Source organism: Narcine bancroftii, chromosome 2 (assembly GCF_036971445.1).
Source record: "Narcine bancroftii isolate sNarBan1 chromosome 2, sNarBan1.hap1, whole genome shotgun sequence".
Lineage (NCBI taxonomy): Eukaryota > Metazoa > Chordata > Chondrichthyes > Torpediniformes > Narcinidae > Narcine > Narcine bancroftii.
The window spans coordinates 77,359,448-77,381,356 of NC_091470.1; the positions used below are offsets into that span (position 1 = coordinate 77,359,448).

The window sequence follows — 21,909 nt, forward strand, 5'->3', positions numbered from 1 at the left end:
CGTGATGCCAGGCGTGCGGGCAGCCCGACCAACAGAGGATCCCGTGAGCCCACAATATTGCCTGGTGGCCCGGGGACGCGCAGTGTAGCGTCAGAAGACGCACCTGCGCGTTCGGCGGTTCTGCCAGGCATACGCAGTGCCTCCCGGGTGCATGAACTTTTGGAAAAGGTGTGGGCTATGGGGGAGCCTGAGCGGCAGCAGCAGCCCGACGAGGTCGGTATGCCGCTGTTGGGTATCCAAACCCGCAGCCGCACAGGTAAAGGACCTATTGTGCCTGAGGAGGAAGAGGAACTTACCTTGCTGGAATCTATTCAGGAGGAAGAGTCTGAAGTTAGAGAAGGTAGGCCTCAAAAGATGGTTATGGATACTGGACTGGACTCAGTGTTCACTGTTTTGGAAGGGATTGCTTGTCAAATGGAGAATATGCCAACTCAAATGACCCAAGGATTTATGGAGGTGAAAACAAAAATGAATACTTTGTGTGATGAAATGACAACTATGAAACAAGAAATTACTGTAGTTAAAAGTGATATTAACAGATGTACAGTATCAACAGATTTTATACAAGATAATTTTTAAAAAATTGAAACAGCTTTCTCTGAATGTCGAAATCAGGTGGAGTGTAGGGAAAAAATTGAAAAAGTGGAGGATTCCTTTGTAGACTGGGGGGATTCAAAAAAGGGATTTATTGAAGAAGATTGATTCGTTGGAAAATCAAAGCCAGAGGAATAATGTGAAAATAGTTGGTCTTCCAGAGGATATTGAAGGTTCTGATCCAATAAAATTTTTTAAGCACTGGATTCCTGAAGTATTGGGCAAGGAATTTTTTCTGGAAGGTTTGGAATTGGATCAAGCTCATAGAGCGTTGAGGAAGAAACCATTTCCAGGACAAATACTGAGAGCGGTTTTGGTTCGTTGTTTGAAATATCAAGATAGATGATCTTACGAATGGTGGTACAGAAAGCACGGCAAAATCAATCTCCGTTGATGTTTCAAAATAAGAGTATTTTTTAATGCCGATTTGAGCCAGGAGGTTATTAGAAGACGACGGGAATTTAATTTGGCTAAAGATGTACTGTGGCGAAAGGGTTACAAGTTTGCCTTTTGTTATCCTGAGATTTTGAAAGTTTTTTAATGGAAATTTTCAATCCCAATTTTTTGAGAATGATCACGATGCTTTGGTTTTTGCTAATTCATTGCCAGAATTGTGAAGGAATGATCGGTCTTCATCATCGTCTCCTAAGAGGAGGGTAAACGGAAATGGGAATAGGTATGGGAAGAATGGAAAGAAAGAAGAGCTGACACGAAGTCTTCTTGACATTGAAGACCTGGAACATTCACTGGGTTTGGAATCATTGGGCTGAATGTATCTATTCTATTTGATTGTGCTTACTTTAATAATGAGTATATGTCTGGCTGGGGGGTGGGGGGGGGGTGGGTGGATGATATCGAAAGCTTTGATAGTCATCTGCCACTAATGGGTTTACCACACCCAGATTTTTAGGGTGTTACTACCTTTGGGTGGTTTTTTATTTTTGGGTTACTTTTTTTGAGGGGGAGAAAGGGGGGGGGGAAATATATTTTGTTTCCTTTCTCCTTATTTTCTGTTAAGGGTTTTTGTTTTGATTTTGAAGATTTATAAGGTGGAGCGTTATTTTATAGTCTGTAAATATATTATTAGTTAGTAAAAATGTCTACTTTGAATTTTGCAACTTTTAATGTTCCGGGATTAAATAATCCAATTAAGCAAAAGTGGGTATTGGCTTATATTTTCAAGAGACACATTTGACTGAAAAAGAACATTTGAAGAAATGCAGAAACAAAATAGATAAGTATATGAAAAATGAGAAGCAGAAAGAAAACTAAACTTAATTTTGCCAACAACTAGATAATTGTACAAAAAAAGCTTAGCACATTTACTAAAGTTCACTGCCTTTATTCTGTAGGACTTGTGTGTTCCTCTAAGAAAATTTACAAATAGGAGAAACTACTGTATTCAGTCTCTCAAGCTTGTTTCACTGTGAAATAATATCATGGCTGATCTTTTACCTTGGTGCCACTTTGCTGCACTACCAGTCTATCCATTGATTCTCTTGATATGTAAAAATTATTGAACTGCTTCTAGAATGTACTGGGCCTCAATATCTTCCAAAGATTCTTACTGATATAATTTCTTTTCATCTGTTGATATTTTGAGATCTTAAAACTCATAATTGCCTACATGGGTAACATCAGTTTTGCATTTGTTCTGTCAGAATCTGCACAGATGTTGGCATATTACCTTTCATTCTTATAAACTCAAGCATCTAGTCTTTGTCATCTTTTTGCAACTGACCTATCTTCCTAGGAATCAATATGGTGAACTTTTACTGCACTCCTTTTACAACAAGGATGTACCAATGCACTCTCTCCAGTTGGAGCAAGAGATCTTGACACTTGCATTAAAATCCTCCTGCCATAAAGACCAATGTAATATTTTTCATCCTAATTGGATGCTATGCCAGTGTTGACTTCCATTGTTTTTGTGTACAAGGGCATGAAGTCTCTCTGAAGCCCTGCAGACTTGGTGTTTTTTAATATGTATTTTCTTGCCATTTTTTAATATATATCTTTCTACCAAAGTGGATGATAGCGTATTTTTACTGTATTTCATCTGCCATGTTGGTGCCAATTCATTTTATCTGTTGATGCTTTCTCCTCTCCTTGGTTACATAACTTATTATTTGCCCTCTAATGAATGCTTTCATTGTATCCCATAGTATAAACTTATCTTTCACTGATTTCGTATTTATTTCAAAATACATTTTAATTTGTCTTTCAATAAATTCTCTAAAATCCTGCCTTTTAAGTAACATGGGGTTTAATCTCCATCTATACATTCTTGGAGGGATGTCCTCTAACTTTATTGTCAATATTAAGGGTGAATGGTCCGATAATATTCTAGCTTTATATTCTGTTTTTCTTACTCTATCTTGCATACGAGCTGATAACAAAAATAGGTCTATTCTTGAGTATGTTTTATGTCTAGCCGAGTAATATGAATATTCCTTTTCCTTTGGGTGTTGTTTCCTCCATATATCCAAAAGTTGCATTTCTTCCATCGATTTAATTATAAATTTGGTTACTTTGTTCTTTCTGTTAATTTTTTTCCCAGTTTTGTCCATATTTGAATCCAAATTCAGGTTGAAATCCCCTCCTATTAATATGTTCCCTTGCGTATCTGCTATCTTCAAAAAAAATATCTTGCATAAACTTTTGATCTTCTTCGTTAGGTGAATATACATTGAGTAGATTCCAAAACTCTGAGTATATCTGACATTTTATCATTACATATCTCCCTGCTGGATCTATCATTTCCTCTTCTATTTTAAATGGCACATTTTTACTAATTACTATAGCTACTCCTCTTGCTTTTGAATTATACGATGCTGCTGTTATGTGTCCTACCCAATCTCTCTTTAATTTCTTGTGCTCCAATTCAGTTAAATGTGTTTCTTGCACAAATGCTATATCAATTTTTTCTTTTTTCAGTAAATTTAGCAGTTTCTTCCTTTTAATTTGGTTATGTATTCCATTAATACTTAAAGTCATATAGTTCAGCGTAGCCATTTTATACTTTGTTTATCTTCTCTTTCCGTTTCTCCATCATTACCTTTCCTTCTTATCCATTTCTGCTTTCTTGTTTTGAACACTTTATAAGACAACATTTCTAAAACATCAAACATTTTCCCTATTCTCCTATTTAAAACTTCTTTAACCCCAATCTCCCCTTCCCCTCCTCAGTTGTCCTTTATCCTTGTCGGACAACCACATCTGGATTTGCGAATTCACTCGCAAACGTCAGCTGATTTTGCAGTGACCGTAACTCCTCCCCACCCAGCCCCCCCAGAAAAGATTTCAATTTTCATATGTAACAAAGATCACTCTTTTAATTCCCTCCTTATTCCCTCTATTCCATTTCCCTCCCTTATTAATTCTTGTCTATACTCTATATATTTTCCTCTAAATACGGTTACATTCATGTATGCACACACATATATATATATATATATCTATATAGATATATATAGATATAGATATATCTATAGATAGATAGATAGATAGATAGATAGATAGATAGATAGATAGATAGATAGATATTTCTTCTTCTTTGGCTTGGCTTCGCGGACGAAGATTTATGGAGGGGGTAAATAGATATAGATATATAGATATAGATATATAGATATAGATATATAGATATAGATATATAGATATAGAGATATAGATATAGAGATATAGATATAGAGATATAGATATAGAGATATAGAGATATAGAGATAGAGATATAGAGATAGAGATATAGAGATATAGAGATATAGATATAGAGATATAGAGATATAGATATATAGATATAGATATATAGATATAGATATATAGATATAGATATATAGATATAGATATATAGATATAGATATATAGATATAGATATATAGATATAGATATATAGATATAGATATAGATATAGATATAGATATAGATATAGATATATAGATATAGATATATAGATATAGATATAGATATAGAGATATAGATATAGAGATATAGATATAGAGATATAGATATAGAGATATAGATATAGAGATATAGATATAGAGATATAGAGATATAGATATAGAGATATAGATATAGAGATATAGATATAGAGATATAGATATAGAGATAGAGATATAGAGATATAGAGATATAGAGATATAGAGATATAGATAGATAGAGATATAGATAGATAGAGATATAGATAGATAGAGATATAGATAGATAGAGATATAGATAGATAGAGATATAGATAGATAGAGATATAGATAGATAGAGATATAGATAGATAGAGATATAGATAGATAGAGATATAGATAGATAGAGATATAGATAGATAGAGATATAGATAGATAGAGATATAGATAGATAGAGATATAGATAGATAGAGATATAGATAGATAGAGATATAGATAGATAGAGATATAGATAGATAGAGATATAGATAGATAGAGATATAGATAGATAGAGATATAGATAGATAGAGATATAGATAGATAGAGATATAGATAGATAGAGATATAGATAGATAGAGATATAGATAGATAGAGATATAGATAGATAGAGATATAGATAGAGATAGATATAGATAGAGATAGAGATATAGAGATATAGAGATATAGAGATATAGAGATAGAGAGATATAGAGATAGAGAGATAGAGAGATAGAGAGATAGAGAGATAGAGAGATAGAGAGATAGAGAGATAGAGAGATAGAGAGAGAGAGAGAGAGATATAGATATACACACAGACATATACCCCTTTACACACATACATATAGATCGTGGTCATTTTTACTCTTATTACATGTCTTCATCTCTCTGCTTGTTTTGTCGTTGTTCTGCAAATTTCCTTGCTTCCTCTGGATCCGAGAATAGTCTTTTTCCATAAGATCGTTTTCGCTGTATTGAACTCCTTCCTCTTCTTCAGGAGTTCAAAACTTATGTGTCTTTTTAGTTCGCAGTCTTTTGTACTCTCGTTACACGTCTTCATCTCTCAGTCTATTTTGTAATTGTTCTGCAAATTTTCGTGCTTCCTCTGGATCCGAGAATAGTCTGTTTTGCTGTCCTGGAATAAATATTTTCAATACCGCTGGATGCTTTAGTATAAATTTATACCCTTTCTTCCATAAAATTGGCTTTGCTGTATTGAACTCCTTTCTCTTCTTCAGGAGTTCAAAACTTATATCTGGATAAATAAAGATTTTTCGCCCTTTGCACTCCAGTGGCTTGTTGTCCTTTCTTACTTTCTCCATTGTTTTCTCCAGTACCTTTTCTCTTGTAGTACTTAGGAATTTTACTAAAATAGATCTTGGCTTTTGTTGTGGTTGTGGTTTAAAGGCTAATGCTCTATGTGCCCTTTCTATTTCCATTTCTTGCTGTAGTTCTGGACATCCTAAGATCCTGGGGATCCAATCTTTTATAAACTCTCTCATATTCTTGCCTTCTTTATCTTCCTTAAGGCCCACTATCTTTATGTTATTTCTTCTGTTATAATTTTCCATTATATCTATTTTCTGAGCTAACAGGTCTTGTGTCTCTTTAACTTTTTTATTAGATTCCTCTAATTTCTTTTTTAAGTCCTCTACCTCCATTTCTACTGCTGCTTCTCGTTCTTCCACCTTGTCCATTATTTTTCCTATTTCTGATAAGGTCATCTCTATTTTATTCATTTTCTCTTCTGTACAGTTTATTCTTCTTCTTAAATCACTAAATTCTTGTGCTTGCCATTCTTTAAATGACTCCATGTATTCTTTAATAAGAGAAAGTATATCCTTTATCTTGCCTTTCCCTTCTTCTTCTATTTCACTGTACTCTTCCTCTTCCTCTTCTTCTTCCTCTGGGTTGGCCATCTGTTGTTTCTTTGTTGTCCTTTTCTTCTCTTCTTTCTTGTTTTCGTTGTCTTCTGTGTTCTCTTCTTGCTGCAGGTGTTCTGCAGCTGTCGTTGCCGGCTGTGGAGATCGACTCCCCAGCTGGTCGCCCCTCCCGTCGGTGTGTTTTTTTGCATGCGCGGTTGCGCACTTTTACTCGGCTCAGCAAGCCATTTTTGTAGTCCACTTTCTACTGACCTGAGGGAGCGGGTTTCTCTCTCCACCGCGGGCCTCTTCGAACAGGTAAGGCCTTCTCCTTCTTCTTCCGTTGTCTTCTCTTCCTCTCTTCTTACCATTGGTTTCGATTTTTCTTTTTTCGTCGCCATCTTCTTTCCACCTTTATATTCACTTTACTTTAATTTTTATTTTTGTGCCTTTGTGCTTTCCTTTATTTTTTTCGACTTTTCTGAAGAGGGCTGGAGTTCACCGTCCGGCCACTACTCCATCACGTGACTTCCCCCATCTGTTGATGCTTTCTGAAACCTTTTTCAGATCCTCCTCGAAGCCCATTCTGGCATCTCACTTTGCCTTGCATTATATCCCCCTCAGTGAAATTATTGATTTGGATTGTGAACTTTGGGACCATGTCATCAATCCCTGCAGCTTTCCACCCAGAAAATGGCCATTTTATTTTAACTCTCTTTCTGTCTCTTAATCAATTCTTAGTCCTCGGCAGTGTATTTTCCCTAATTCTGTGCTACCTAGTTATTTCTAGTAATCCCTTAAGACCTTCAGAAAGCATAAACTCACCACATTAACCAGTTCACAATTTTGTTCTTCAGTTTACACCATCAAAAAATGAATAGTTCTATCAACCATGCATCTAAGAGAAAGAATTGTGTTGATTCTGCCTGGTCCCATTTTTATTCTCAAAGTGCCCCATTACCACTTCCTGAGGGTTCCTAGGAATTTTCCTATTATTGATGTCTGTTTAAATAGATTGTAGTTGCCTAGTTTCTCTCTTTACCCTGTACACCAGCACAATGGTTAAATCTTATTGCCTACTAAAATGGCTTATCCAGTCATTAGAATTAGATCAAAATTTTCATGTTGAAAGAGTAATAAAATCAAATTGACCATGACAATTGATCAAGGCAACAGATATTGATAATATAAAGTCATTCCTTGGCCATTGGTGTGTCAGTCTTTTTGACTGAGGTGTCTAAATTGGGTGAGTTATCCCAAAATAGCTTGACAATTGTCGTACTGAAAGAATTGACCTTGCAGCCACTACCCCAGATTGATTCTTTATAATTGAAGGATAGACCCTGATCACGTCACAATGTATACTGGAATTATGAAAAAATGTTCCTGGGAATTCTCTGAGATTACATCTCATCAAGATGTACAAGTCGAACACTAACAAGGAGGTAAATTTGATTTGCTCCCATTCTGCTTCTTTTGATTGCAGTTCTTAAAAAAAAATTACTAAACCCACTGCTTGTCACTTTTTTACTGTTTCCCAGTTCTTAAAATGGTGAACTCTCTGTAGTTTCCACAGTTTCTCTCTAGGCTCTTTTATAGTGAAAATTAGTGATTTGTAAAGACAGGTTTCCTCTGCCTTTAAATTGCTCCATTTAACCATAAAAGGTGCAAAGGAGAATTGGCTGGTCCAACTTGCTCTACATTCCCTCCACCTGGGGGATAGTGTCAGAGGTGGAGTGAAGTCGTTCTATCTCTTCCGTAAAAGGATTGCTGCTGAATGCAGCTCCAAAGGGGAGGGCTGATGATGCAGTCAGCCCACGACCCAAGAGTGTGAATTTTAAAGAACCCATGTGGTCAAAAAAAGCAATTGTGTTGCACAGAAGATCTGCCTGAGTCCTACGACTGCTTGCAAAGATCTCCACTAATGTTCGTACCTGCTCTTCAGTCGCCATTTTGTGTATAAGCCACTTTCCCTTCCTGGCATGCATGTTTCACTTCATGGTGCTGGTGCTACAGTACTACTTGCCCTACCTCCTTCAGCTTCGGAAGCCAGCTCACAAATCACCCCTGCATAAAAGCACCATACAGTCTGCATTTTTGGTCATCAACATGAAAGGTAAATTGCCTTTTTATTTGCCTTTTTAAAAGAAAAAGTCTTGAGCAGGGAATTCAGTGGGTTTTGAGCATAGAATCGCTTCTGTCTGGGCTTCTCTAGCTTCTCAGATTTCCTCTTGCACACTAAAAGTTTGAAGTTGTTGAGTTAATTGGTCACTGTAAATGATGGGAAGAATTGATGGGAATGTGAGGAGAATAAAATGGGAACTATGCTGTCCTCTGGTCTCTAATTGTAGTCTTGACTGGAAATAGAAATAGCTTTGCCCAGCCTATCAAATTCCTTGCTGATTTTGGACTCCAGTCAGGTCACCTATTGGACTTGAGATACATTCTTACATGTTCATCTTTCTGGTAATACTCTCATAATTGTATCTCTATCAGCTCTGATTATATGCTTGTAATTTGAGCTCCTCCAAGTTCAAGGACATTTTTTTATCTAACAGCTATCAGGCTCTTGAACCTCCTGTATTACACTAATCATAAATAAGTCTGGGTCGACCATAAGATCTGTTTGCCCTATTGAAACGTCTCTTTTTGTACTAACTGCAACTGAGAATATTTATCTTTTATATTTTTGTGGGTTTTTTTTGTCTTGGTATATTCTGGTAATTTAATGTATACTAAAAACATACTGGGGTTGTAGGTTAATTGAGGTATTTGGGCTCATGGGCTAGAATGGCCTGTTACTGCGTGTATGTTAAATTGTAGTTGGCGTATCTTGTGTACATGTTTGGCTACAGCAAATAAGAATCTGTACATTGAACTTGTGAGAATAAACTCTTAATTATTCTTTAATTTCTCTGTATTTGTTATTATAAAATGGGAGTCCAGAATTGTTTACTGTGCTTCATCTTTGATTTAATTAAGATTTGAGTACTTCAAAATTGTGTACCCATAAAGAAACCTCAATGTTTGCTAACAGTTTTTCTGGGTTTTTTTTCTTTCTTTCTTTCTTTTCCAGATTTTAGAAAAACAGAAACAGAAAAATAGGGGCAGGAGTTGGCCATTTGGCCCTTCAAACCTTCACCACTATTCAATATGATCATGGCTGATCAGTACCTGGTACCTGCCTTCCCATACTCCTTGATCCCCTTAGACAAGGAACCGGCTTCAACTACTTCCTGTGGCAAAGAAGTCCACAGATCTACCACCCTCTGAGAGAAGAAACTTTTCCTTATCTCAGTCCTAAAAAACTTTCCCCTTATCCTTAAACTGTGACCCTTGGTTCTGTTTTTTTCCCAGCATTGGAAACAACCTCCCAGTCTAATCCCTTAAGAATTTTAAATGTTTATAAGATTCCGCCCCCCCTCCCCCCCCCTCCCCCCCACCAATTTTCTGAATTCCAGAGAATACAAGCCTAGTCTATCTAACCTTTTCCATATGCAAGTCCTTCCATCCCTGGTATAATTCTAGTGAATCTTCTCTGCACCCCCTCCATGGCGAGGATGTCCTTCCTCCGATAAGGAGGCCAAAACTGCACGCAGTACTCCAGATGTGGTCTCACCAGGGCCCTGTACTAGCAGGATCTCTGTACTCAAATCCTCTTGCTATGAATGCATTCACCTTCCTCACCACCTGCATAGCCACTTTCAATGACTGATGCACAGCAACACTCAAGTCTCTCTGCATCTCCCCTTTAATTCTTGCCTCCAAAGTGGATAACCTCTCATTTATCTTCATTATATTGCATCTCCCATGTCTTGGCCCACTCACCTAACTTGTCCAAATCACTCTGCACCCTTCTAGCATCCTCAACACAGCCCTGCTACCCATCTTAGATCCTCTGTCTTTTCCATTCTGCTTATTGCACTTAGTTGATTACCCATAAGACCAATATAGACTTCAAAAATTCTTCAGAAACATGTCAGATTGTTAATGCTGACATGGAGTTGATTAGTATGATGGACTTTACAGAATTTACAAAAACTAAACACCATTTTACAGTAACTTATTTGCCTTTTGTGTGTATTTGTGTTTCTTTGGCTTGGCTTCGCGGACGAAGATTTATGGAGGGGGTAAAAAGTCCACGTCAGCTGCAGGCTCGTTTGTGGCTGACCAGTCCGATGCGGGACAGGCAGACACGATTGCAGCGGTTGCAAGGGAAAATTGGTTGGTTGGGGTTGGGTGTTGGGTTTTTCCTCCTTTGCCTTTTGTCAGTGAGGTGGGCTCTGCGGTCTTCTTCAAAGGAGGCTGCTGCCCGCCAAACTGTGAGGCGCCAAGATGCACGGTTTGAGGCGTTATCAGCCCACTGGCGGTGGTCAATGTGGCAGGCACCAAGAGATTTCTTTAGGCAGTCCTTGTACCTTTTCTTTGGTGCACCTCTGTCACGGTGGCCAGTGGAGAGCTCGCCATATAATACGATCTTGGGAAGGCGATGGTCCTCCATTCTGGAGACGTGACCCATCCAGCGCAGCTGGATCTTCAGCAGCGTGGACTCGATGCTGTCGACCTCTGCCATCTCGAGTACCTCGACGTTAGGGGTGTGAGCGCTCCAATGGATGTTGAGGATGGAGCGGAGACAACGCTGGTGGAAGCGTTCTAGGAGCCGTAGGTGGTGCCGGTAGAGGACCCATGATTCGAAGCCGAACAGGAGTGTGGGTATGACAACGGCTCTGTATACGCTTATCTTTGTGAGGTTTTTCAGTTGGTTGTTTTTCCAGACTCTTTTGTGTAGTCTTCCAAAGGCGCTATTTGCCTTGGCGAGTCTGTTGTCTATCTCATTGTCGATCCTTGCATCTGATGAAATGGTGCAGCCGAGATAGGTAAACTGGTTGACCGTTTTGAGTTTTGTGTGCCCGATGGAGATGTGGGGGGGCTGGTAGTCATGGTGGGGAGCTGGCTGATGGAGGACCTCAGTTTTCTTCAGGCTGACTTCCAGGCCTAACATTTTGGCAGTTTCCGCAAAGCAGGACGTCAAGCGCTGAAGAGCTGGCTCTGAATGGGCAACTAAAGCGGCATCATCTGCAAAGAGTAGTTCACGGACAAGTTTCTCTTGTGTCTTGGTGTGAGCTTGCAGGCGCCTCAGATTGAAGAGACTGCCATCCGTGCGGTACCGGATGTAAACAGCGTCTTCATTGTTGGGGTCTTTCATGGCTTGGTTCAGCATCATGCTGAAGAAGATTGAAAAGAGGGTTGTTGCGAGAACACAGCCTTGCTTCACGCCATTGTTAATGGAGAAGGGTTCAGAGAGCTCATTGCTGTATCTGACCCGACCTTGTTGGTTTTCGTGCAGTTGGATAATCATGTTGAGGAACTTTGGGGGACATCCGATGCGCTCTAGTATTTGCCAAAGCCCTTTCCTGCTCACGGTGTCGAAGGCTTTGGTGAGGTCAATAAAGGTGATGTAGAGTCCTTTGTTTTGTTCTCTACACTTTTCTTGGAGCTGTCTGAGGGCAAAGACCATGTCAGTGGTTCCTCTGTTAGCGCGAAAGCCGCACTGTGATTCTGGGAGAATATTCTCAGCGACACTAGGTATTATTCTATTTAGTAGAATCCTAGCGAAGATTTTGCCTGCAATGGAGAGCAACGTGATTCCCCTGTAGTTTGAGCAGTCTGATTTCTCGCCTTTGTTTTTGTACAGGGTGATGATGGTGGCATCACGAAGATCCTGAGGCAGTTTACCTTGGTCCCAACAAAGCTTGAAAAACTCATGCAGTTTGGCATGCAGAGTTTTGCCGCCAGCCTTCCATACTGTTAAAGTGGAACTTAATCGACAGCAAGCAAGATTTTGGAACAATGTTAGTTAACAAATTCTGCTTGAGAGAAATTATTGCTTAACAAATTTTAAAAAAAAATGTTATTCTTCAAAATTATGTGTCATTTATCAAAGAGCAAAAAGGCGATGGGTCAAAGGTATCTTACTACGCAGTTGAATCTTTTGAAAGCAATCATGTTTCCATTCTGTTCCTGGTGGATCTGAGGCAACTGATGAGGCCAATGTGGGAACTACAGATAGTGGAACAAATGTTTAATAGGATAGGCAGGTAGATATTTTGTGGGATGGTGAATTCTTTTCAACTGTTCACCATTTCTTGATCTTGAGACTTTCAATGCTATCCAAAAGACTCCACTTTAAGTAATGAGCCATAGGTCCCAGGAATCGGGGGATGTTGTGTTTTTGCCGGGATACTCTGAGAGCATATTTGAATTTTTTTCCTCTGTTCATCTAATCTCTTTACATGACACAGATGTGAATAGAGGGCCTGCTCCTAGAGTGTTGTATAGTGTCAGTCGCATGGTTCAGAACACCTTGGAGCCAATATGTTACGACTCAGAGCTGGAGATAGTGGTCAGGGAAAGATGACATTGACTCACTTGGCTCTCGGGTTGATTTGCCTAATTTTGTAATGACTGTGTTTGGTGGGATCTCATCAGTGCCTTTTAAAGTCTGATGTGGGTAGTCCATAACCAAGAAGCATTTAGGAAAGTGAGATAAAGGATATCTAATGCAGGAGTTTCATTTAAGGTTTGAGGCCTTAATTTTTCAGCACCGTTTTACTTGGTCAGGGTGTCTGGCTTGCTGGAGGTTATGGTAAGTTTCATCGTTAATGTTTGTCCTTCCTGGGACTTGGTGTATGATATGGGAACAGGTCCATATTTTCCATGGTCTTGCCATACACTTATTATTACAGTGTGGTGTTTTACATTGGTGGGGGCACAGATTGGTTAAGGGTCTTTGAGTTGAAGCTTCCATTCCTTTGCAAATTATTTGCTTACTGTAGCTCAACCACATTGGTTGGGGTAATTTTGTTTCCAGGAAGAAAGATGGATTGTTTGAATCTGTTCATTCCACTTGGGTGGAAAGCTTAGTGAGTGTAGCATTATGGTGAGAAGGAAGGCTGTGCTGGAACAGCGCAGTCTTGCTTTACACAACTGTACAGAGATTCTCTCTGTTGTGATCCTATTTGATTCCATGCTCTCATAAAGCAAATGTAAGATGTAGGTGAATTTCTGCTGGCAGCAGAATTCAGAGGGTGCTCTGCAATCCTTTTGGGTTATCAAAGGCTTTGGTAATGCAAAAATAACTTGTGTATAGTGGTTGGTACTGATCTAGAGTTATTGAGCAGTGAAGACCTTGCCTACTGTGGCTTTACAATATAGAATCTGCACTGATTCTGACAACAGCTCTTGAATCATTGGTTGGAACTTGGATGTCTTGAATGCAGAGACTGCACTTTAACAGTGGTATCACATTGTGGAATGCAAGTCAGGATAATGTCTCGTTTCTGGAGTTAGATCTGAATGTTAAACTTGGGTCAGAGTATGAAATACAAAGGAATGTTATTCACTTTCTTATGAATTACAAGGGTTCTATCTTTTGCCAAATGGATTTAAAAAAGACCCCATAACCTTACTTGGAAGAAGAAAGAACATCAAATTCTAAACTAGTATTTAAAAAAAAAAACTCTAAGGACTAATTTACCAATTGGAGAGTACCAACATTTCTTGTCACTTTTGTGCTCTCAAATTCCATCAGAAAATTTTGGCAATATAAAACTAAGAACCCATCAAAATGTGATTTATTCGCATAGTTTTACAGCTCAGAAATAAACTCTTGAACCCAAAATGTCCATGATGACTAGATTGACTATCAAGCTATTTGCCTTGTGTTTGGCCTATCTTCCCTATCCATGCACCTGTCTAAATGTCTTTCAAACATTACTATTTGGCCTGTCTCTTAACACTTGGTCTGGTAGTTCATTCTACATACCTGTCATCCTCTTTGTGAAAATGGTTTCTCCTCATGTTAATTCCATGCCTTTAGTTTTAGATTCCCCTACCCTGTGGAAATCGAGACTACTTGTCTTTGCCCTTCATAATTATATAAATGACCTGTCAAGCCCTTTTTTTCTTTCCCCCCCCCCCCCCCCCACCAAAGTCTCATGGACTATAGAGAAAAGTCCCAGCCTTATAATTTATAATTCAAGCCTGCCAGTCCCTATAATATTTTCTTGAATCTTTTCAGTATGCAATGGTTTCAGTTTGTCTGTGCACAAGCTATTCGTGACTCCAACTTCAAATGAAGCTTGCAACAAATCATTTATTAGACATAAGCTGGTGCATTTGATTCAATTTTTGTCACCTCGCTGTAGAAAGAATGCCAAAACCTGGGGGGGAAAAAAGGTGCAAGGGAGTCAACTGAGTCTTAAGAGTGGGAAAGACTCGAGTTGTCTGGCAAAACTGGAAGGTAGAATTCTCAAGTTTAACTGATTTGAAGGAGGTACTGATAAATGAGTTTTTGGGATGAGAGTTCATCGAAAAATGTTTATAGTGGCAAAAAGGGCCAGTAAGTATCGACTACTGAGAATTGTTGGCAAAGAACCCTGGGTAGTTTAAATGAAGACTTTCATGAGACAGGCAGTTGCAATCTGGGCTACTCTTCCTGAAAATATGATGGAAATGTATTCAGTAGAAACTTCAAAGAAAGGAGTTGGAGATGTACTTGATTGTAAAATAACTGGAAGTAATTACCAGGGTTTGAGGCTAATTGGATAATGGAAGAGTGAATGGCCTTCTGTGATGTGATTTCATGATTCAAGAGTGCAATTTTGGTTTTGAAACTTGGGTTGCAGTTGGCAAAGTAGATCCAAGGATTGTATTGTGATGAGAAAATCATTGCTAACAAAAATAGAGTCAGTTTGCTTTAAAAATAAATTGCAGACATGAAAGCTTCATTGAAGCCTTGACCATATGGTTGTCATCACCATTACTTCTCCGTCTTGGGTGTTTTTCCAACTACTACAGTGCTATCTAAGGTCCTGTACTTCAAATGAACATTTTAAATAAAACACTCGTGCATGTTCCAGATAGCATTGACTATTCACTCAGTTCCAGATAGGGAGAGAGTAAGAGAGAAGAGAGACCATAGTTTAAAGAGGACTAGAATAAACTAGAGGACTTGAGCCACACAAGAAAAGAGAACAGAGTATTGTATCCATGTAATCTTTTCCACCATTCATTCAGATTTTGTATGAGTGATTTGCAATTTGTCTGCCTTGGTTTTGCAGCTCTTCCTGTCCTTGCCGATTGACTAATCTTATTGATCATTTTTGAATATTTTTCAGTGGAACCCAGTCTCCCATATCCTATTATGAAAGAGTTCCCCTATTTTGACATCCCCTGAGAAGCCTAGTTTTGATATGTCATTTCCCTCTTGTTTCTGGACTCTCCCCCCCCCCCCCCTCCCAAAATCAGGGAATTGCAGTTTCTCTCCATCTGCTTTACCAGTTATCTTAACTCCCCCCCCCCCCACAAAAAAAAATTAGAACTTAGAACATTGAAATAAGCCCAGTGTTGGTTGTAATGACATAACTTACTCTAACAATTGTCTCAAATTTCCCAACTATAAAAACCTCCATTTTTCTCAGTTCCATGTACCTGTCTCATAAGCCACTTTTAGATGCATCCTCCGCCTTGAGGGTGGCTGCAGGAGCGTATCCCAACCTAAAGACTCACCTTTCAGATGACAGCCCTAAAAGGCTGCTACAGCGTTGTCTGGTCTACCTGAAAGGGACTATTGATATCCAGAGGCGCCTTGTAGCGCCTCGGCATCTGATGGAGGTGGGGCAACTGGTGCCGCAATGCCACCAGTCATAAATATGCAGCGTAGCAATAGCCATCTTCCCTACTCATCATCCCCCGCGCAGGTTGAACAGCTCTGTGTTTCCCACACAGTTCCAGCTGCGTGGGGTTTTATAGCTAGGGAGGACTGCCGCATTTTGAGCAGCAGAGAGCGGCACTAGTGCAGGAGCGGCCAGCTGGGTTGTGACAGCCCACAACGGCTGTCCCTGCCCCAATGTCCCCCACCCCGCTGTCTGACAGCCGGGCGGCTGCCTGACAGTCCCTGCCCTACTGGGGAGGGGAGGTCAGCGGGGAGGGGGTGTCGGGTGAGGGGGGCTGCCAGGTCGTGTGGCGGGGGGTTGTCAGGCCGCGGGGAGTTGGGTCACCGGCTGCTAGTCATCAGCCCGCTCCCAGGCTATTCTGATTATAGCTTGGAAGTATGCAATCTATCTTTAATTCAGACCATTTGATTTTGTCTCAAAACTTTTCCATTCATTTGCCTCTTGGACTCTTGGTTTTGCTTCTCTCTTTCTCCTCGTTTTCTGCTTCTTTGATTTCTTCCTTGTCGGTGGCCCACTTCTACATTCCCCTCAAAATTTTGTAATTTATTTTATTTTTAAATTATTTGCATCTTATTAATGTTCAGTCTATAATTAATCTGTTTATTTTCTGCAATAATATTGGATATCAGGGGGTTTGTTATTGTAGTTCCAGAGAGTGCGTGTTATGATTCTATCATGGCTACATTTCTTTTAAATAAATTCAAAGGTCTGACTGAGTACATAAACTCTTAATTTTTGCAAGAATGAAATTGCCGATCTAATTCATGCCCTTCATGTCCTTGTCTGGCCTAACGTTAACCCCTTTCCCACTGGCATCTTATCCTAGTAATTAACGCCAATATACTGGTTAAGGGGCCAGTGTGGACACTCGTGAATTGGCATGCCAACATCAAATCAAGCTGGGGATGGACCACCGAGGTAGGTAGTATCATCCCCGGGGTCATCTGACACCTGCATGCCGATTAACCCAGTGTAAAGGGACATGGACTATCCAGAGACAAAGTCGTGACGTATTGATGATGTTTTATGTGAGTGTAAGAACATGAAGAAAACAAAAGATTTTTTTTAAAAAGGTATAAACTTTATATTAAATTCACTAAATCCTGATCAATGTATTATGATCTTGTATTTAAACAAAATTAATGTGTAAAGAGAACTGAAGGCAAAAAAAAAGCATAGGCACACAATTTATAAAGATCATGGAAGTTGCACACACACACACAGAGAGAGAGAGAGAGATGGCGGACCCACCCTCCCAGAATTCTGTGCGACAGAGAAACCCCTTCCATGAGTGCTCCTTTCTATGCCACACGTAATTCTGGGAGGGCAGGTACGCCATCGCACGCAATCTATCTCGGTCTTTCTCACAGTCTTTGAATTGTGTGCCTATGTGTTGCCACTACCACTTTCCCGTGATCCTTTATAAATTTATAAAGGTTTATATAGGTCAGCATAACAACAGGGGCTGAAGGGCTCATGCTGTGCATCATGCTTAATTACGTTAGAATTGGGCACGATTAATTTTGTTTATATACAAGATCATTCGGATACATCACTCGGACGTCACCGTTGGAAGATAGGCACCCCTCTCCCAGGGGCTGCCTGGAAGTGAGTGTGAAAGGATGCAGAGAACCAGTTAAGTGGTCCAGTGTGAATGGCAAAAACAGCTGCTTTAGCCGGTTCATTGAACCACTAATGTCTCCAGTACCACAGCAACATTGCTTACCTGTCATTAATTGAGGAACCCATTCAGTCATATCAAGTTTCTATATTGTGTGAACTGGGATGAGCAGTAAAGAACGGATGCTCATTCTTCAAGAATGAATTGTCACACTGAATATAACTTGGCTTTCAAGTTGCGGATCAGGGAGGAATATAGAAATGTTTTCAGCAAGCTTGTTTGTTGTTGGGTACCTTTGCCAATTTCTGATCATCTCTATCACCAAGGTCAGGTGAGCACTTTCCTGATACTGTACCCCAGTAATTGTCCACTTCAGATAGTTTAGTGAAAGTTGGGCTCAAAGTGTTCTGTCCTCTAACGCCTGAGCCTTGTGCATTTCAACAGTAAAGGCAAACACAGTTCTTCAGACAAGGCTGCAAGCTGCTTGTGATTTGTCTCATCTTCTCTCAACCCAAGCCAAGGTCAGTCTGCAGGGAAGCCAGATCACTTCAGAGCCAAGCTTAGCTGCAGCTTGGCTTTGTGTGTGCCAATCAGTTTTACTGAGAATAATGAGCATGAAGTAAAATGGTTTCTACAAGTAAATTATGCTCTGTTATTTTTAAATACCCAATTTTCATGTGTGGCTCCATGGCCTAAACCATCTGATCAATCTCCTCTCTTGTACACAGGAGCTCAGCAGTTCATTCCCTCCTAACTTGGGGGAAATTCAGTTAATTTGCTGCCAAAACTCATTACACTGGGGAGGAGCAGAGCACAGATGAGTTGGGGGGAGCTGAAATTGATTTTAAAAACTTCTGTATCATCACAGGAAAGAATTACTAGTGGAGGGGTTGAGATGTTGAGTTTGCGTTTGATGTATTTAAAACTTCTGTTCTGCATTTTACAGGTCCAATTATGAAATGTCCTGCCTCTTGATGTCGTATGACTTGAACTGCACTGATTGTAACGTGACCAGCTTAAGCAGCTCAGCCATGGGAAAGATGATGCTGGGGCACAAACGAGTCAGAGGCAGCAGAGAGTACAAAGGCAGGGTTGCTGATGGCGAGAGCAAGCAGGAACATCTTCCCAAGCATCGTAAGACGTACCCGCTGAGGAAGCGTATTCCCTCTCAGTCGGGTGACATCTCTTCTCTGGGAATCGCCAAGGAACTGGAAGTGATGTCGGATGATGGAGCTAGTCCCACACAGCCTATTGCAGAGCGCTGGGATTACCAGGACAGCCAGGACAGGCGGCGAGTGGAAGGGCCTGCAGAGGAGGAGAGGAGTGAAGACACTGGCAAAGAGAATTACAGGACAGCAGCCGTGGACCCGCGCTCTGTGGAGCCACGCCCCCGAAGGCTGGCCAGCCTTAATGCAGAGGCAGTCAACAACCTGCTGCTGGAACGTGAGGATTGCCCATCCTCCAGCCGCCGGTGTCGGAGAAGCGCCAGCTGCGGTGTGGAGTACCCAGAGAGCCGGCCTGAGCGTAAGGCTGGGAACCCAGCCAAGAAGCGGGCGGGCAGCCTGGGTGGACCGCTGGATGGAGATGTGTTTGCCGGTGGAGGTGTGATGCCAGCCAAGAAACGCATGGCCAGCCTCAATGCTGCTGCCTTCCTCAAGCTGAGCAATGGCAAGGACTGTTCTGGCAGCCGGCGCCACCGAGCTGATGGGGACTCAAAGCCTGGGCGGGGCATCGGAGGGACACGGCTACCCTTCTCATGCCCACACACCAAGAGGAAGGAGCCGAGGAGCAGCATCACATCTGTGCCATTGTCGGATCCTGGCACTGGATTGCAGCAAGCTGAGTCGGCCAACTCAGGGCAGCGCACCAGCAGATTGCCCATTACCGCGGACCTTCCCTGCCATTGTGCAGACAAGACCAAACAATATTTCCATCAGCTTTCAATGCTTATGGGAGATCACGCCATGATTCCGCCCAAGTACCAGGCTGTGGAGGATAACACTCCTTCAGGTGCTGACTTTGCACAGGCGTTCCAGTCACACTCTAAATTTACTCTGCTGGATAATTTTGTGTCTGCTTCAGACCACTATGAGTTTCTGCCTCCTGAAGTCTGTCTTGCTTCCCCAGAAGATGACCTTTACCTACACTATGATAGAAGTGACCTCTTGCCCATCAGATGCAATTCTCCCCACGGTTGTTCCATGTGCTCAGCCAGCTTCTCCTGTTGTACTCCTCCTGTTGATGAAGGAGCCCTCCTCATTTCGCAGAGCACTGTACCCTCAGGTATCCCATACGCACATACTCCGTGCAGAGACTCTCTTTGCTTTGTGGGAGATACAGCAGCTGTACAGTGCGTGGGTGTTGATGGCTACGATCTTTGTGGAGTTCTTCATCCATCACTGAGCAGGGACATAGTTCAAAGGACTTTAACCTCCAATCAGACAAGCAGTGTCCATGACCTGAGACTGAAAACTGGTAAGACCATTAGTAGAGTTTGAGTATCATCTTGCGTTGGGCTGGTGGAGGTGTATTGAATGATTTTGGAAAAAGTTGAATGAATGCTCAGTTTGGCTCTGAATGTTGTCTTGTGTTAAGTGGGAAGGGAAACCAGTTCAATGGGTTCAAAAAGCAACTAGGCTGAATGCAGGAAGGATCTTTATTAAAACCCAAGGGGATTGCAACAGTGATAATGCACACTAGTACTCTCAATCACATAATCAGTCACTTTGGACTTAACACTACTGATACTAGCATCTATGTACAGACTTGTAACAACCAAAGATTACAATACACTACTTGCTGTTCCTTGTCTAACATTGGCACACCTCCAATGGTCTCTACAACACTAATGTACAACAGCCCAATTTCCTAAGTGCTACACACCTTGCCAAGTCTTGTCCACAGTTCATGTCCTGGAGTGGATCAGGGTTCATCTCAGGACTGAAGAGAAAGTGCTACTCCATGTGGTGGACTTTATAATACAGTAAGTAGGAGGGTCCCCAGCCCAGGTAATTATTAGGTGATTAAATGGGCCACTGGTCAGGCGTCCACCAATGGGTGGGTGGAGTCCAACCTTGATTGGTAGGTGATGTGACTTCCATCTCAGTTCCAGATAGAGGACACATGATCCTCCATAATCCACACTACATCTTAGTTAACTGACTTTGTGATTTTAAAACGTTCAAGGTGGTCACCTAATGAATTCAAAAGAGTTTTATTTCAAGGAGTGTAGTTAGAATGTGCAGTTTGCTCACATGTCGAGGAGTTGAGGCAAATTAAGTAGATGGGTTGAGAGTTTCCTGGTAATCAGACTAGTGGAACAATATTTGCTGTTAGAAAATAAGCTGGACAGAAGCTTTTATGGAACATGAACACTAGCATAGTTTTTGTTGGTCTGAATAACCAATTTCATTGTTTTAACTATTCCTATAACTTGGGACCCAATTATCAATGCTATTTGGTCATTCATCCAGCAAAGTTGAAGGCTGTATACTCTTCACATTAATTCCATCTGTCTCTGGCCATAGCCTCGGATACAATATGATATGAACACCTTCAAATTCTCTTCACTCTCATCACCCCAATTTGGAACAGCATTTGGTTTCCATTCTGATAATGACTGAACTTGGAATTCTGGCCCTCAAATTCTTTCTTGACATCTCCCTTTTCTACTTCTTTAACCCTCAAAATTATTCTGCTGCCCACTCCTGGAACATTGGAATTCCCTCTTTAAAAACCTTTTGGTCTCTCCTATTTGTGTCTATCTAAAACTCTCTTTTGGGACCTGTTGTTGGTGTCATTTTATTTTCCCTGATACTAGCATCTATGTACAGACTGTAAAGTGCCTTTTGTACATGTAAATTATATATTTTGATGTTAACCTTGGAGTTTGATTTTTTTTTTGTTGTTGGTTTGTAACGCCCAAAGCTCAAATGCAATGTGCAAACAGTAATATATTTATTAGACAAGAGAATATGAGTTCATTTAGTATATGGTGTTCAGTGAGTGTTGGTTATCACTGCACACACCATTGTTTCCAATGCTGTCTGATTGAATGTTGAAGTGTTATCAGTATGTTTATAATTGCAAAAGGTAAGATGATCTCCAAGCAGTAGCTGGTTATGGCCAACTGAAGAGTGGCAGTCATTATTGAGACTCCAGAATGTTCTTGATCATAATGCAATTCC

At 40.5% G+C, this 21,909-nt stretch overlaps 1 protein-coding gene across 12 annotated transcripts in view; it reads left to right on the forward strand.

Annotated features, from left to right (window-relative positions):
• bahd1 (bromo adjacent homology domain containing 1) overlaps positions 1–21,909 on the forward strand; it is an 83,117-nt gene that overhangs the window by 20,454 nt on the left and 40,754 nt on the right. For 11 of the 12 annotated variants that reach the window (XM_069917156.1, XM_069917158.1, XM_069917155.1 and 8 more), the window contains one exon: positions 18,669–20,197. In XM_069917156.1, coding sequence (XP_069773257.1) covers positions 18,669–20,197 — 1,529 coding nt within the window. Of the gene's footprint in view, positions 1–12,059; positions 12,217–18,668; positions 20,198–21,909 lie in introns of all 12 variants that reach the window. The other variant, XM_069917162.1, reaches the window with a different exon arrangement.